At 40.8% G+C, this 13,699-nt stretch overlaps 1 protein-coding gene across 2 annotated transcripts; it reads right to left on the bottom strand.

Annotated features, from left to right (window-relative positions):
- Window positions 1-1,338: 1,338 nt before the first annotated feature.
- Window positions 1,339-9,308, bottom strand: C3AR1 (complement C3a receptor 1). 2 transcript variants are annotated; one of them, XM_039220646.1, is made up of 2 exons: window positions 9,123-9,308; window positions 1,339-3,178 (listed from the first exon to the last, which is right to left on the bottom strand). In XM_039220646.1, the coding sequence occupies exon 2, from the start codon at window positions 3,169-3,171 to the stop codon at window positions 1,744-1,746; it is 1,428 nt and encodes a 475-aa protein (XP_039076577.1). In that variant the 5' UTR covers window positions 3,172-3,178; window positions 9,123-9,308; the 3' UTR covers window positions 1,339-1,743. The 2 variants fall into 2 exon arrangements, with proteins under 2 accessions (XP_039076577.1, XP_039076576.1); XM_039220645.1 differs by having other exon boundaries at window positions 1,339-3,181.
- Between the last annotated feature and the right edge of the window lie 4,391 nt (window positions 9,309-13,699).

A 13,699-nucleotide genomic window follows, 5' to 3' on the forward strand; every position in this document is an offset into this window, starting at 1 on the left:
ATGTATGTATGTATGTATACACCTATGTATATATGTATTTTTTTAAGAATGAGGGATGGAAGGAAAGCTATATATATGACTGGAGTGGATCCACAGAGGAGAAGAAAATGAGTGGTCATGAACAAATTAACATGATGGTTAATGAATATTAGGATGATGAATAAACAAAAATGAGGAATGTGGTTAAAATTCTTCATCTTCCAAAATAAGAAGTCGCTTTATCATGTATATAAAAACTAGCTGCATAAGCACACGACTTACCATGGTAAACATCAGAAGAAATGTCTAAAATTGTTGCAAGTGTTATTTCTGGGAGATGGGTGTAGGAGGCGGGATTGGTCAGGCAGAGTGGGGCAGGAAACTTCTTACATTTCAGTATAAGCCTGAAATGCTCTTTAAACTACGTGCATGTATTACTTTGGGAAAGATAAAGAATAATTTTTTAAAGCCCAAAGATACATCTGGTGAATGATGCACACCTGTGGCCATGCTTTCCAAAGCGTGATGGTCTTCCCGGGGATGGGGGGGTTGGGGGTGGTGGTGGGGGTGGTACTCAGTCATCAGGCAATGAATTCAAGGATTGCTGCTCTGTCCTTCACCCTCTTTCTCTTTTCACTTGAAATGAGTTTCTTGGGGGGTATTAGTTTCAAGCAAGAGGAGGGGAGCAATTTGAATCTTATGAAATTACACGTTATTAGATGCACAATCTAATATGGAAGATTTAGAGGCCAGGCTAGGGTGGGGTTAAGGGAATAGAGCTTAAGAAAAGGAATGGCTCTCTCAATAGGCAGAGTAAACAAATAGAAAACTCCACAAACCACAGCCCACACGCCATTTCATAAGTAAGTTTTCAGATGCCATAGCAGCCCGTCTTTAACATAGTAGATGCCTGTTTAATTGTAATAATGGAAACTTGGAATTCCCATGTCCCATATCCAGGAGTATTGCACATAGCAAGCCTCTGACATTGTACTCTGCTTCCAGACTCCATCTCATAACTGCTTGTTTTCATAGACTTTTTTCTTTCTGCACCTTCTTTTCATTTAAAAACATCACCACCACCACTACCATAACAGAGCCATAAATAAGTGATCATCTTTCACTCAGGTAAGACTAGATGAAATGGTTTGAAATTGAATCAGGGGGTGGGAATGGGGGTGGAGGTGGGGATTCAGGCAATACTTAAGAAAAAATTTCAGGGCACCTGACTGAGCATCTGACTTCGGCTCAGGTCATGATCTCACGGTTCGTGAGTCTGAGCCCCACATTGGGCTCTGTGCTGACAGCTCAGAGCCTAGAGCCTGCTTCAGGTTCTGTGTCTCCCTCTCTCTCTGCCCCTCCCCCACTCATGCTCTGTCAAAAATGAATAAATGTTAAAAAATTTTTTAAAAATTCATGATGGAAAAATCATCTTGAAATAGACTAGGTTCTCGTTGATTTCGTTTAGCTTCGGTTGGGATAGAAATAGAGTAATTTTTACAACAATTCTCAAATCTGGCATTCATTAGAAATAGGAGAGCTTGTTAAAAACACTTTTCTGAACCCCAGCCCCGGACATTCTGGTTCAGCAAGTTTCCAGGTGATCCGGATGCCACTAGCCTGGGACCGTACTTTGAGAACCTCTGGATTGATTCATTGATGGTTTCTGAAATCCCCTGCTCATGATATCCCTTATTGTTTTAGAAACATGTCGCACTGGGTGAATACCTCAGAACCTCTCCTTGGGTCAACTGTTCCATATTTTTACACAGATGTGCTGATACTGTTTCTTTCAGAGAAGACCTTGCTTTGGGGACAGCTGCTAGAATGTATGAGGTCTTCACTGAAAGCTGCCTCCAGAATACCTTTCATGGACTGCTTTGCTTTCTTCCTAAAATCTTTCCCCAGGAGGGCATAGAGGAAGGGATTAAAGCAACTATTGGCAGATGCTAGAGCGATGGACACGGGATCCCAAAACACCAGAGCTTCTCCAAAGGGAGTTTCTGCGTCAAAAAACAATAATAGGACCCCAACGATGTGGTATGGAGCCCAGCAGACACAGAAGATAGCCACCACAGCCATGGCCACTTTCAAGGTTTTGATCCGGGTCTTGGTGAAGCGGCTCCGTCGCATTCGAAAGATAATGAGGCTGTAGCAGGCCACCATGACAAGAAAGGGCAAAAGGAAACCCACCACTAGTCTAGTGATGGTTATTGCCAGCAGGGGGCTTAGTAGTAGACTGTCATATGGAAATGGGCCAAAATCATCATCCTGGAAATCTTGGAACAGCTCATCCATGTACGAGGAATTGTTGGAAGTACCAGAGTAAAGCTCTAAACCTAGTGGGTTAGATCTGTGCTTTTCAATGGGAAGCCCACTGGGGACTGTAGGTGAAACCTCACTAGCAGCCTTCAATAAATTATAATGTGGATGTTGATCAGATAATTTAGCTGAATGTATAGGGAGTGACTCTCCAGAAGGTCTTTGAAATGTTTGAGAAGGGAGGACAGTGGTGGCTGCCCAAGGCAGATCATTGGTTAGGTCAGAGAAAGACTCCAACCTGTCATCCGTTTCTCCAGGCCGCTGAACAATGGAGTCGTCAAGAGATCCATTTTCCAGTAGATCAATGGTGAGGTCTGAATAATCTAAGGAGCTGTAGAGGCCAAAGTTGTAGTCACATATTTCATGGTTGCCCACAGCGAACGTTTCCCGGTACATAAACACAGGTATGCACATTACAAAAGCCATGACCCATATACATCCGCAGATAGTGAAGGCTGTTCCCGTATTTCGGTGATTCTGGCACCAGATTGGCTTGAGTACCAAAAGGCAACGATCCAGGCTAATGGCAGTCAGCAGGAAGACGCTGGCAAACATGTTGAGGACAATGACGGAGGGGATGAGCTTGCACAGGAGCCAGCCATAGGGCCAGTGTCCTTGGAGAACCAAGTGAGCCAGGGAGAAGGGCAAGGAGAGGCAACAGAGGAAGTCTGCCAGTGTGAGATGCAGAAACCAAACTGTGTTCACCGTCCTCTGCATTTTTAGGCCAGCCACCCACAGCACCAGCCCATTGCCTGGCAGCCCCAGTAAGAAAGTGAGGCTGAGAACGACCATGGAGAAGATTATCTGGGGTTCATACCAGGGCTGGGAGGGGAGGTCAGTTGAGTTGGTCTCAGCAGAGAAAGACTCCATTGCTAAACTTCTATGAAAATACAAACAAAAATATCAAAACTATGTTTTTAAGGCATATTCTTAGAATTATGATGTTCCCGCATTACGATGTAGAACTACAAAAGCCCTCACACTGTTTTAGTTTGTATTCTTTCTTAAATTTTTTTCTCTAAGAGAGAGAGCATGCATACAAGGGTGAGAGGAGCAGGGGAGAGAGGGAGAATCTTAAGCAGGCTCCGTGCTCTGAGTGGAGCCTAACATGGGGCTTGATCCTATGACCCTGGGATCACAACCTGAGCCGAAATCAAGAGTTGGATGCTCGACCTACTGAGCCACCCAGACGCCCCTTGTTTGTATTCCTTGACATCACCCTGGACCACACAAAAACATTCTGTGACAATTAAAATCTACCATATCCATTTAAATGTGTATCAAAATCATAGTTTCATTCGGAAGTCCCTATCCATGTACATTTCTCCTCTTTCTTGCGCTTCCAATTTCTCATTCTGCACTGGTTCCCTTCCTCACCTGGTATCCCCTATTAAAAACAAATAAGCTAAGTGACAAACAATAACTTCTATTTTTTTGAGGGTTAATAATCATTTTAGGAACTGAACTAATTTTTTAATGTTTATTTACTTTTGAGAGAGAAAGAGAGAGTGAGCAGGGGAGGGGCAGAGAGAGAGGGAGACACAGAATCTGAAACAGGCTCCAGGCTCTAAGCTTTCAGTACAGAGCTCGACATGGGGCTCAAACTCACAAACCGTGAGATCACGACCTGAGCTGAAGTCGGACCCTCAGCTGACTGAGCCACCCAGGCGCCCCAACAAACAATAACTTCTAGACCAGAGGTTTCCAACTTTATATGCATGAAAGGGCTCTGTGAAGTTCCATCACCACCTGAAATGGTACTTAAGATTTTAACTTCACATATTCTCATTTCTTTGAGGGCAGATGTACGTCCCTCCACCAGATGTTGGAAGGACCCACCACCACAAAAAAAGGTGCACTGGATTCAGTTCTGTCTTTAGATACCTCATCTTTCCCTTTTTGCTTTCAAATTTCTTAAGAGCTGTTTACCCTGTCTGCATTGATTTCCTCATCACCCATCATTTCTTTCTTGTTTGTTTTTTTAAAATATATAATCCTAAATATATTCACATATATACATATATGCATATTTTTGTTAATCAAAATTTAATGAGATTAGACCATTGCGTGCATGTTAAAAATGCTCTTAATGGTGGTAAAATACTCATAATACAAATTTTACCATTGTAACCATTTTTTTAAAGATTTACATTTTTTTAAAGTTTATTTATTTTCAGAGAGAGAGTGAGCATGCTGTCAGCACGGAGCCCAACTCAGGGCTCAACCCCATGAACCGTGAGATAATGGCCCAAGCTGAAAACAAGAGTTAGGCACTCAACTGACTGAGCCACCTAGGTGCCCCCTGTTGCAACCATTTTTAAGTATAAAGCTCACATATATAATATACATAAATGAATATATATGTAATGAATATATAATATTTCACATTATTAGAGTGAATCCACAATAGTGGAGTGTGATTGCATAATAATGTGAATATTATAGGGGCACCTGGGTGGCTCAGTCAGTTAAATGTCTGACTTCGGCTCAGGTCATGATCTCACGGTTCGTGGGTTTGAGCCCCGCATCGGGCTCTGTGCTGACAGCTCAGAGCCTGGAGCCTGTTTCAGATTCTGTGTCTCCCTCTCTGACCCTTCCTTGCTCACCCTGTCTCTCTCTCTCAGAAATAAATAAAACATTAAAAAATTTTTAAATAATGTGAATATTATGTATATAATATAATATGTAATGAATATATTATGTATGTAATGAATATATAATATAATATTCACATTATTGTAAAATCATTCTCCAGAACTTTTTCATGTAGTAAAACTGAAACTCTATACCCATTAGACAACAACTAGCTACTTCCCTCTCACCCCAGCCTCCAGCAAAACACCATTCTACTTTCTGTTACTATGTATTTGACTACTCCAGATGTCTTCTCTAAATGGAATCATACAGCATTTGTCTTTTGGTGTCTGGTTTATTTCACTCAGCATAACATTTTCAATGTTGTAGCATATATCAGAATATGTCAGAATATGTCAGAATTTCTCTCCTAAGGCTAAATAATATTCCATTTTATGTAAACACCACATTTTATTTATCCATTCATCTCTTGATGTGAATTGCTCTCACCTTTTAGCTGTTGTAAATAATGCTGCTATGAACTGGCATGCCTATTGTTTTTTAAACTGCTTTTTTTTTTCAGCGAGTCTTGTATCATACAGTAGGATTGTACCTTAAGGAATGTTCAGTGTTTAGCCAGTGTTTTTACAACCATCCCCAAAATATCTTCTAGAGCTGATTTGTCCACAGTTGTATCCAATCAAGGATCACACTTTGCATTAGGAAGAGAGATTTGAATTGAGAGAGAGACAGAGAGAGAGATCACTTTGTGTGTGTGCATGCACGTGAGCAGGAGAGAGGCAGAGAGAGTGGGAGAAAGTGAGAGAGAATCCCAAGGAGGCTCTGAACTGTATAGTGCAGAGCTGGATGCGGGGCTTGACCCTGCGGGGCTTGATCCCACAAACCCAGAGATCATGACCTGAGCCAAAATCAAGAGTTGGAGGCTTACAGGACTGAGCCACCCAGGTCAGATGTTTCTTATGTCTCTTTTTAGCATAGTTTCTCTTTTTCAAGGAGACTAGCTTATTTCAGGGTCTGTTGTTCCTACCACTCATCTTTTACCCTTTGTAATTAAAAAAAAAAAATTATTTATTTATTTATTTTTCTTACAAATAGTTTGTTGTCAAGTTGGTTAACATTTATTTGTTTTTGAGAGACAGAGCCCAAGTGGGAGAGGGCCAGAGAGAGAAAGAGACACAGAATCCAAAGCAGGCTACGGGCTCCAAGCTGTCAGCACAGAACCTGTCGCAGGGCTCGAACCCATGAACCTCGAGATCATGACCTGAGCCGAAGTCAGATGCTTAACCGACTGAGCCACCCAGGCTTCCCTACCCTTTGTAATTTTTGAGCTTTTTGCAATTTGTCTTCTGTCCTATCACTATGCTAAAATTACCCATAAATAACAAATCCAGTGGTGCCTGGGTGGCTCAGTTGGTAGAGGGTCCAACTCTTGATTTCAACTCAGGTCATGATCCCAGCATTGTGGGACAGAGCTCAGCATCCAGCTTTCAGCTGAGTGTGGAACCTGCTTAAAGTTCCCTCTCTCTCTCACTCTGCCCCCTCCCCCCACATAAATAAATGAATGAATGAGTGAATAGATAAATAACAAATCCCAACATCTTATTCTGTCTTCATCCACCAGTCTATTCTCTTGACCTCTGTGACATTGCTCTCCCTTAATTCTGAAGACTCCTATAAATGTACCCTACCGTATAGCTTTCCTGAGCAATTCACTATGCTGGTTCGTGTTGTTTACCTCTGTCTGGAATTATGTCCTTCACTTTAACCTCCTCCATCTTGCATCCTTAATCTCTATCTGTTGAAATCCTAGCCATTCTTCAAAAACAAGCTCAAATATTATTTTTCCTTGAAACTTCCTCTTAAAGTCTCAAACAGAAATTAATTCTTCGGTCTCTTAAATTTGTGTGTGTATGTGTGTGTGTTGAATTCTCTTTCATATTATCTGTGCGATGATACATTTTGCCTTGTATTATAATTATTACCGTGGCTGTCTTATCTATCATGCTAGCCTTAAATTTCATGACGGTAAAGATGAACCCCATTCCTACGTGCTTGTTCCTCAGAATTTAGCACAATGCCTTATATGATGACATAAAGATCAAAGCTTACTATAGTGGATGGATGTTCGTTTTGGGGGATTACTTTCTTTTTCCTTTTTCTTTAAAGGAATTTTAAATTCTTTAAATTTAAATTTAAAATTTAAAATTCTTATTCCTATCCATTAATTCATTAAAGATGCTGTCTCTTTCTACTTCCCTTTTATTTTCCAGTTCCCAGTTCTCACTGGCTATAATAGCATTTTATGTTTCTTTTCATAGCGTCCCAAAATATTTTTGTGGCTTCGAAGTCATTCTGCTGAGTTAACCAAACATTGTCGTAGGGTCTTATGTGATTAGCAGAAGTTAAAGTAACTGAGTCAACAAAAAAATAAAAAAGAAGAAGTGACTCTCATTCCCCTCTCTGTAGCCTTATCCACTCAAATATTCAAGTCCCATCAGGATCCTTTCCTTCCCTGTTGTACACGGTTGCTAGGCTGGCCCACTGTCCTATTCCAACACACGTATTAATGTGGAGATCCATATTACTGAGAGAAGGGTAGAATCAGAGAAAGCAAAGGCTAAAGGGAAACTCAGTAATCATCTTTCCTTGTCTTTAGTTTTATTTTACAGTTTTTGATACCGATACTCAGCAAATTAGGTGACTTCGCATATTCACCCCTTGGAGGGTTCTGAGATCTTAGGACCAGTGTCCTAACACCAATACTCCTTTTACTACAAAGAATCACAGAACTAAAAAGCCTTTGATGTTGCTAATAAAGGGAAAGGTATGGAGAACTGCACCAGTCAAAGTAATAAAGACTGGAATGAGGGGCACCTGGGTGGCTCAGTCAGTAAGCGTCGGACTTCGGCTCAGGTCATGATCTCATGGTTTGTGGGCTCTGTGCTGACAGCTCAGAGCTTGGAGCCTGTTTTGGATTCTGTATCTCCCTCGGTCCCTGGCCCTCCCCTGCTTGTGTTCTATCTTTCTCTCTTTCAAAAATAAATAAACATTAAAAATAAAAAGACTGAAAAGAGCAAAATGTTAATAGAGTCAACGGTGTGAGCTATATTTTAAATATCATATAACATCTGTCTTGAAATGAAAGTATATATGAATCAGTCTTAAAAAGTCTTTCTTTTTTAAAAAAATTTTTTAAAAATTTATTTCTGAGAGAGAGAGACAGACAGACAGACAGCAGGGGAGGGTCAGAGAGAGAGGGAGACACAGAATCTGAAGCAGTTTCCAGGCTCTGAGCCAGCCGTCAGCACAAAGCGCGATGCAGGGTTTGAACCCACGAACCGTGAGATCATGACCTGAGCCGGAGTCGGACGCTTAACTGACTGAGCCACCCAGTGCCCCTTAAAAAGTCTTTCAAGGGACACCTGCATACCACTTGGGCTCGGGTCACGATCTCGTGGGTTTGAGTTCCACATTGGGCTCTGTGGTGACAACATGGAGTCTGGAGCCTGTTTTGGATGCTGTGTCTCCCTCTCTCTCTCTGTCCTTCCTCTGCTCGTGCTCTGTCTCTGTCTCTCAGAAATGAATAAATGTTAAAAAAAAAAAAAGTATTTCAGAACAAGAGAACTCTACGTTTCTCCAAGTGCTTTGGTTGAAAGATATCTCTACATTTAAGATTGGTAAAGCTCCTTTCTTTCTTCCTTTTCTTTAATTTTCAATGCTGAATTGGCTAAAAGTGTTTAAAAAAATAAAAGAAATCCTGAAACTGAGATTCAATTATGATAAGAAGAGAAAGTAGATTCCAGAATCAAAACTAGTGATAGGATGACAGAGTCGGTAACAATATGGAATAAGCAAAAGAATAAAAGAAAAAAAGAGGAAAGTGGAATGAAAAAAATATATGTATACGTAAAGAAAAAAATAGGCCACTGATTTGAGAAACAAAACTCTAGTGGAAAGCTGGAATCATAGTGCAGAAAGAGAAACATAGCCAATTTAAGAGAGAAAAAAATGGCATGAAAATTCACTATTAGTTCTAGAATGAAACTATTAACAAGAAAGATAAATAGAATGTGGGATATTTAGAAAAAGAGAGGTGGATGGGAGGATAAAACAAAAGCAATGCAAGTTGGGGAAGGAACTGGGGGAAGAGAGGTTAATGACGCTCAAACCATTGTCGGTAACATGGAAACAAGTACCAGTGACCAGGTGGATGTAGGTTTTCTTACCAAAAACTAAGACAGTAGCTGAAGGCTTCCACACCAGCCCGGAGGTCCCCACACGTCCAATCTGGTCTTCTCTCTCACCCACGGTCAAGTTATGAAGTTTAGGAAATGTGCTGAACCATTTCTCTTTTCACTCTTTTCGTTTCTGATGATGATAGATGGAATTTCGCACTTTTGACTCCTCTGTGACTTCACAGGATGAGTTTCAAAGTGAGTCATTTCTGAATGTCTCAGATAAGGAGAGAGTAACAGAGAGGAAGTGGGAGGGGATACTTCTCTTGATGTTTTCTGCAGGACAAAGAATATGGCTAAAGAGGGAGTACTTCTTTTTTTGTTTGCTTGTTTTCATTCATAGTTTATTGTCAAGTTGGTTTACATATGACACCCAGTGCTCATCCCAACAAGTGCCCTCCCCCATGCCCATCACCCCCCTTGCCCTCTCCCCCACCCCCATCAGCCCTCAGTTTGTTCTCAGCATTCAAGAGTCTTTCATGCTTTGCCTCTCTCCCTCTTCCCCACTATTTTCCCTCTTCTTCTCCCCCATGGTCCTCGGTTAAGTTTCTCCTGATCCACCTGTAAGTGAAAACATATGGTATCTGTCTTTCTCTGCCTGACTTATTTCACTCAGCATAACACCCTCAAATTCCATCCACGTTGCTACAAATAGCACCATCCTACACAGTTGGTGGGAATGTAAACTGGTGCAGCCCCTCTGGAAAACAGTGTGGCGGTTCCTCAAAAAATTAACAATAGAACTCCCCTATGACCCAGCAATAGCACTGCTAGGAATTTACCCAAGCGATACAGGAGTGCTGATGCCTAGGGGCACATGTACCCCAATGTTCATAGCAGCACAGAGTAGCCAAAACATGGAAGGAGCCTAAGTGTCCATCAACAGACAGATGGATCGAGAAGATGTGGTTCATCTCTACAATGGAATACTACATGGCAACGAGAAGGAATGAAATCTGGCCATTTGCAGCAACATGGAAGAGGTAGTACTTCTGTAATTAGCTTCTCACTTAGTAGGTTTGGGCTTGTGATTTAGAAACACACAACAATGGCCCTACCGTATGTGAGGGTGGAGGTGAGGAGTGGTTGAGATGAATGACCTGCAACAGCCCCATGTAGTGAATGTCAAATAGCATCCCTTAAATGCTTAATATGTGTAAAGAAACATGCCATACCACAATCAGATTAGGCTATGTTCTAATCTTGAGAGATTCATAATCTGGTAGGAATACCCACTCATATGCTAAAAAACTGTAATACAACCCAGACTATAATGGCAGAGGTACTGGTAGAAGTAAAATAGAAGAACCTAGCAGGAAAAGGCGTATTTAGTCTGGGGCAATCTGGGGAAAGGATTAAGGGAGAAGTAAGATCTGGGCAGGTCCTTAAAGACTTCTGTAGATACAAGAAGCTGACATGCTGTGTAGAGTGGGTAAGGGGAACAAAATGAGAGACGGGGGTGGGGTGGGAGAGTGCTTCAGGTATTGGGAGTGGGCAGAATAGTTAGTCAATTAGATAGTCTCATCAGGAAAGAGCGCAGAAGATTGAAGAGGGACCTTAAGCAGTGATTCCTGCTTAAAGTATACATCGTAAATAGTTCTCGCTCACATTATTCTTTTACGCATATGCACGTGAAATAAAATTCATTTGGGTCAAATGTTTTTGAATATTCTTGCCTGTGGTAAAGGCTTCGGTCCATATTAATCAACTTCTTGTCCAAACAGTATCTGCTTCTCCTCCTCTTTGCAGAGAAATCACCATGGAATTTTATTTATTTATTTACATATGTTATGTATGTATGTATGTACGTATGTGTGTATGTATGTGTGTATTTATATTTGAGCGAGAGCACGCATGCGTGGGGCAGAGGGCAAAAGCAGAAGGAGAGAGAAAGAGCCTCAAGCAGTCTCCACACTCAGCACAGACCCCAACTCAGGCTTGGTCCCATAACCCTGAGATCATGACCTGAGCCAAACTTTAGAGTCAGACACTTAACCAACTGAGCCATCCAGGTACCCCGCCATGGAATATTTTTAAGACAGAAGGACCCAAGAAAAATGTGAAGAGTTGGGATTGATTGGTTGATGTCCATTATTATTATCTAATGACAAGAGTAGTACATACTTGTACAAAAAAATGAATGGAAATAATACAGAAGTATAAAGGGTAAAAGAATGAAAGTGTTTATTACTAATTCCACTGCCTGGAAGTAAGTATTTTTAATAGGTAGTATTCATTCTTTGTCATTTTGTTCTAAGTATAGCACATATATTTCTTTTTATTTTTGTAAGTTTGTTTTTATTTATTCTTAGAGAGATAGAGAGCAAGAGACAGAGAGGCAGAGACAGAGGTAGGCAGAATCCCAAGCAGGCTCCCCTCTCTCAGCATAGAACCATGATTCATGAACCATAAACCATGAGATCTTGACCTAAGCCAAAGTCAAGAGCTGGACACTGAGCCACCGAGGGGCCCCATAGCACATATCTTTTTAAAAAGGTGGTTTCATGGGCCGCTTGGGTGGCTCAGTTGGTTGGGAGTCCTACTTAGGCTCAGGTCATGATCTCACAGTTTGTGGGTCCCAGCCCCGCATCAGGCTCTGAGCTGAACGCTTGCTCAGAACTTGGAGCTGCTTCGGATTCTGTGTCTCCTTCTCTCTCTGCCCCTCCCCCGCTCACGCTCTGTCTCACTCTGTCTCTCAAAAATAAATGTAAAAAAATAAAATTATAAAGGAGGTTCAGGGACACCTGGCTGGCTCAGTAGGTGGAGCATGCAACTTTTGATCTTGGGGTTGTGGGTTCAAGCCCCATGTTGGGTAGAGATTACTTAAAGATAAAATCTTTAAAAAATAAAAATAAAAAGGCAGCTTCAGACAAAAATGGAAACATAATTTACATGTGATTTTATGATCTGCTCTTTTGCTTAATGATATAGCGAAAGAGATTTCCATGTTAGTGCACATAATTCTATTAATTATATTCTGGTTTTTTAATGTAGTATTTGGAAACATTGAATAAGGAAGGTATTCAGAAAGCACAAATATTAAGCATACAAAAGATAGACAGTATTATCATAAGTGTATGTATATATACATTGTATATATGTATACAGACACACTATATACTTAAACTAATGCATTCCGATGGTAAAAACATCAACAACAACAAACCCCCCCCCAAAAAAAAACCTTCTAATTATAGAAAGATTAAAATAAAAACCAAAACTTCCAGAACACCCAGTTATCCTATTTTCATTCCCTGGAGGTAATCTCTTTCATTTATATAAATGCTATTTCATTGCACATGTTGTCTTATTCTGCTTTTTCTATTTATCTTTTCATATCAGGACATAGGAGTCCACATTTTTAATTTGCTCTGTATTATCCCACTTAATCAATTATTCCCCTGTTGATGGATATTCTGCTTTTTAAAAATTTTTTTAAATGTTTTATTTGAGAGTGAGAGAAAGAGAGAGAGAGGGGGAGAGAGAGAGAGGCAACATGAGCAAGGGAGGGTTAGAGAGAGAGGGAGACACACAATCTGAAGCAGGCTCCAGGCTCTGAGCTGTCAGCACAGAGCCCAACGCGGGGCTCGAACCCACGAACCGCAAGATCATGACCTGAGCTGAAGTCAGACACCTAACTAACTGGGCCACCCAGGTGCCCCTGGATATTCTGTTTTTATGAAATTTTAAAGCAGTATAAACAATGCTCCAATGAATATTCTTTTGTTTTACATATCTATGAATATTTTGGAGAATAGGTTCCCAGAGTTATAATTGTTAAAGCTAAGAGTATGTACATTTACATTTTTGGAAGATATATAATTTCCCACTAAAAAGATGCCATCAATTTACACTCCCACCAACAGTGGTGAGTGTTTCTTTTCCATTTCCAAAAGGGAGGTCTTTATCATGAAGTTTGTATCATAAACACGTACTCTGCTCCTACTACAGACCCTGTGCTTCCGCACTAGAAGAAACAGAAGCCATGAGAGAGTTACATAATTATTATCCAGTAAGGGCTGCTAGGAGATTCCCAATATGCCCTGGAAACATGGAAGAGAAAAAGACTAATTCCTACCAAAGCAAATAGAAGGATGATACACTGAAAATGTAGCACCTGAGCTGAGCTTTAAAGATGAGTAGAAATGTTGTAAGTGCTAGTAGTGCAGAAAAAAGTAACAATTTATCTGTCTTACAGCTCTACTAGACCACGACTTTGTTTCTATCTCTATTGCCTGCTACATGCTTGGTGTAAACATTTCTGGGGCACCAAAGAATGAAAGAATGAATGAATGAATGAATGAATGAATGGTTGAAAAGGATGTTGACTTTTTATCTTTTTAATGTTTATTTATTGTCTTTGAAAGAGAGAGAGAGGGAGAGTTCACATATATATGTGCAAGCAGGGGAGGGGGAGAGAGAGAATCCCAAGCAGGCTCCACACTGTCAGTGCAGAACCCTATATGGGGCTCAAATCCATGAACTGAGATATCATGACCTTAGCAGAAATCAAGAGTCAGATGATTAACCGACTGAGCCGTGTAGGAGCCCCCTGACTCCTGCCTCTC

Source organism: Hyaena hyaena, unplaced genomic scaffold (genome assembly GCF_003009895.1).
Source record: "Hyaena hyaena isolate Hyena2069 unplaced genomic scaffold, ASM300989v1 scaffold_909, whole genome shotgun sequence".
Taxonomy (NCBI): Eukaryota; Metazoa; Chordata; class Mammalia; order Carnivora; family Hyaenidae; genus Hyaena; species Hyaena hyaena.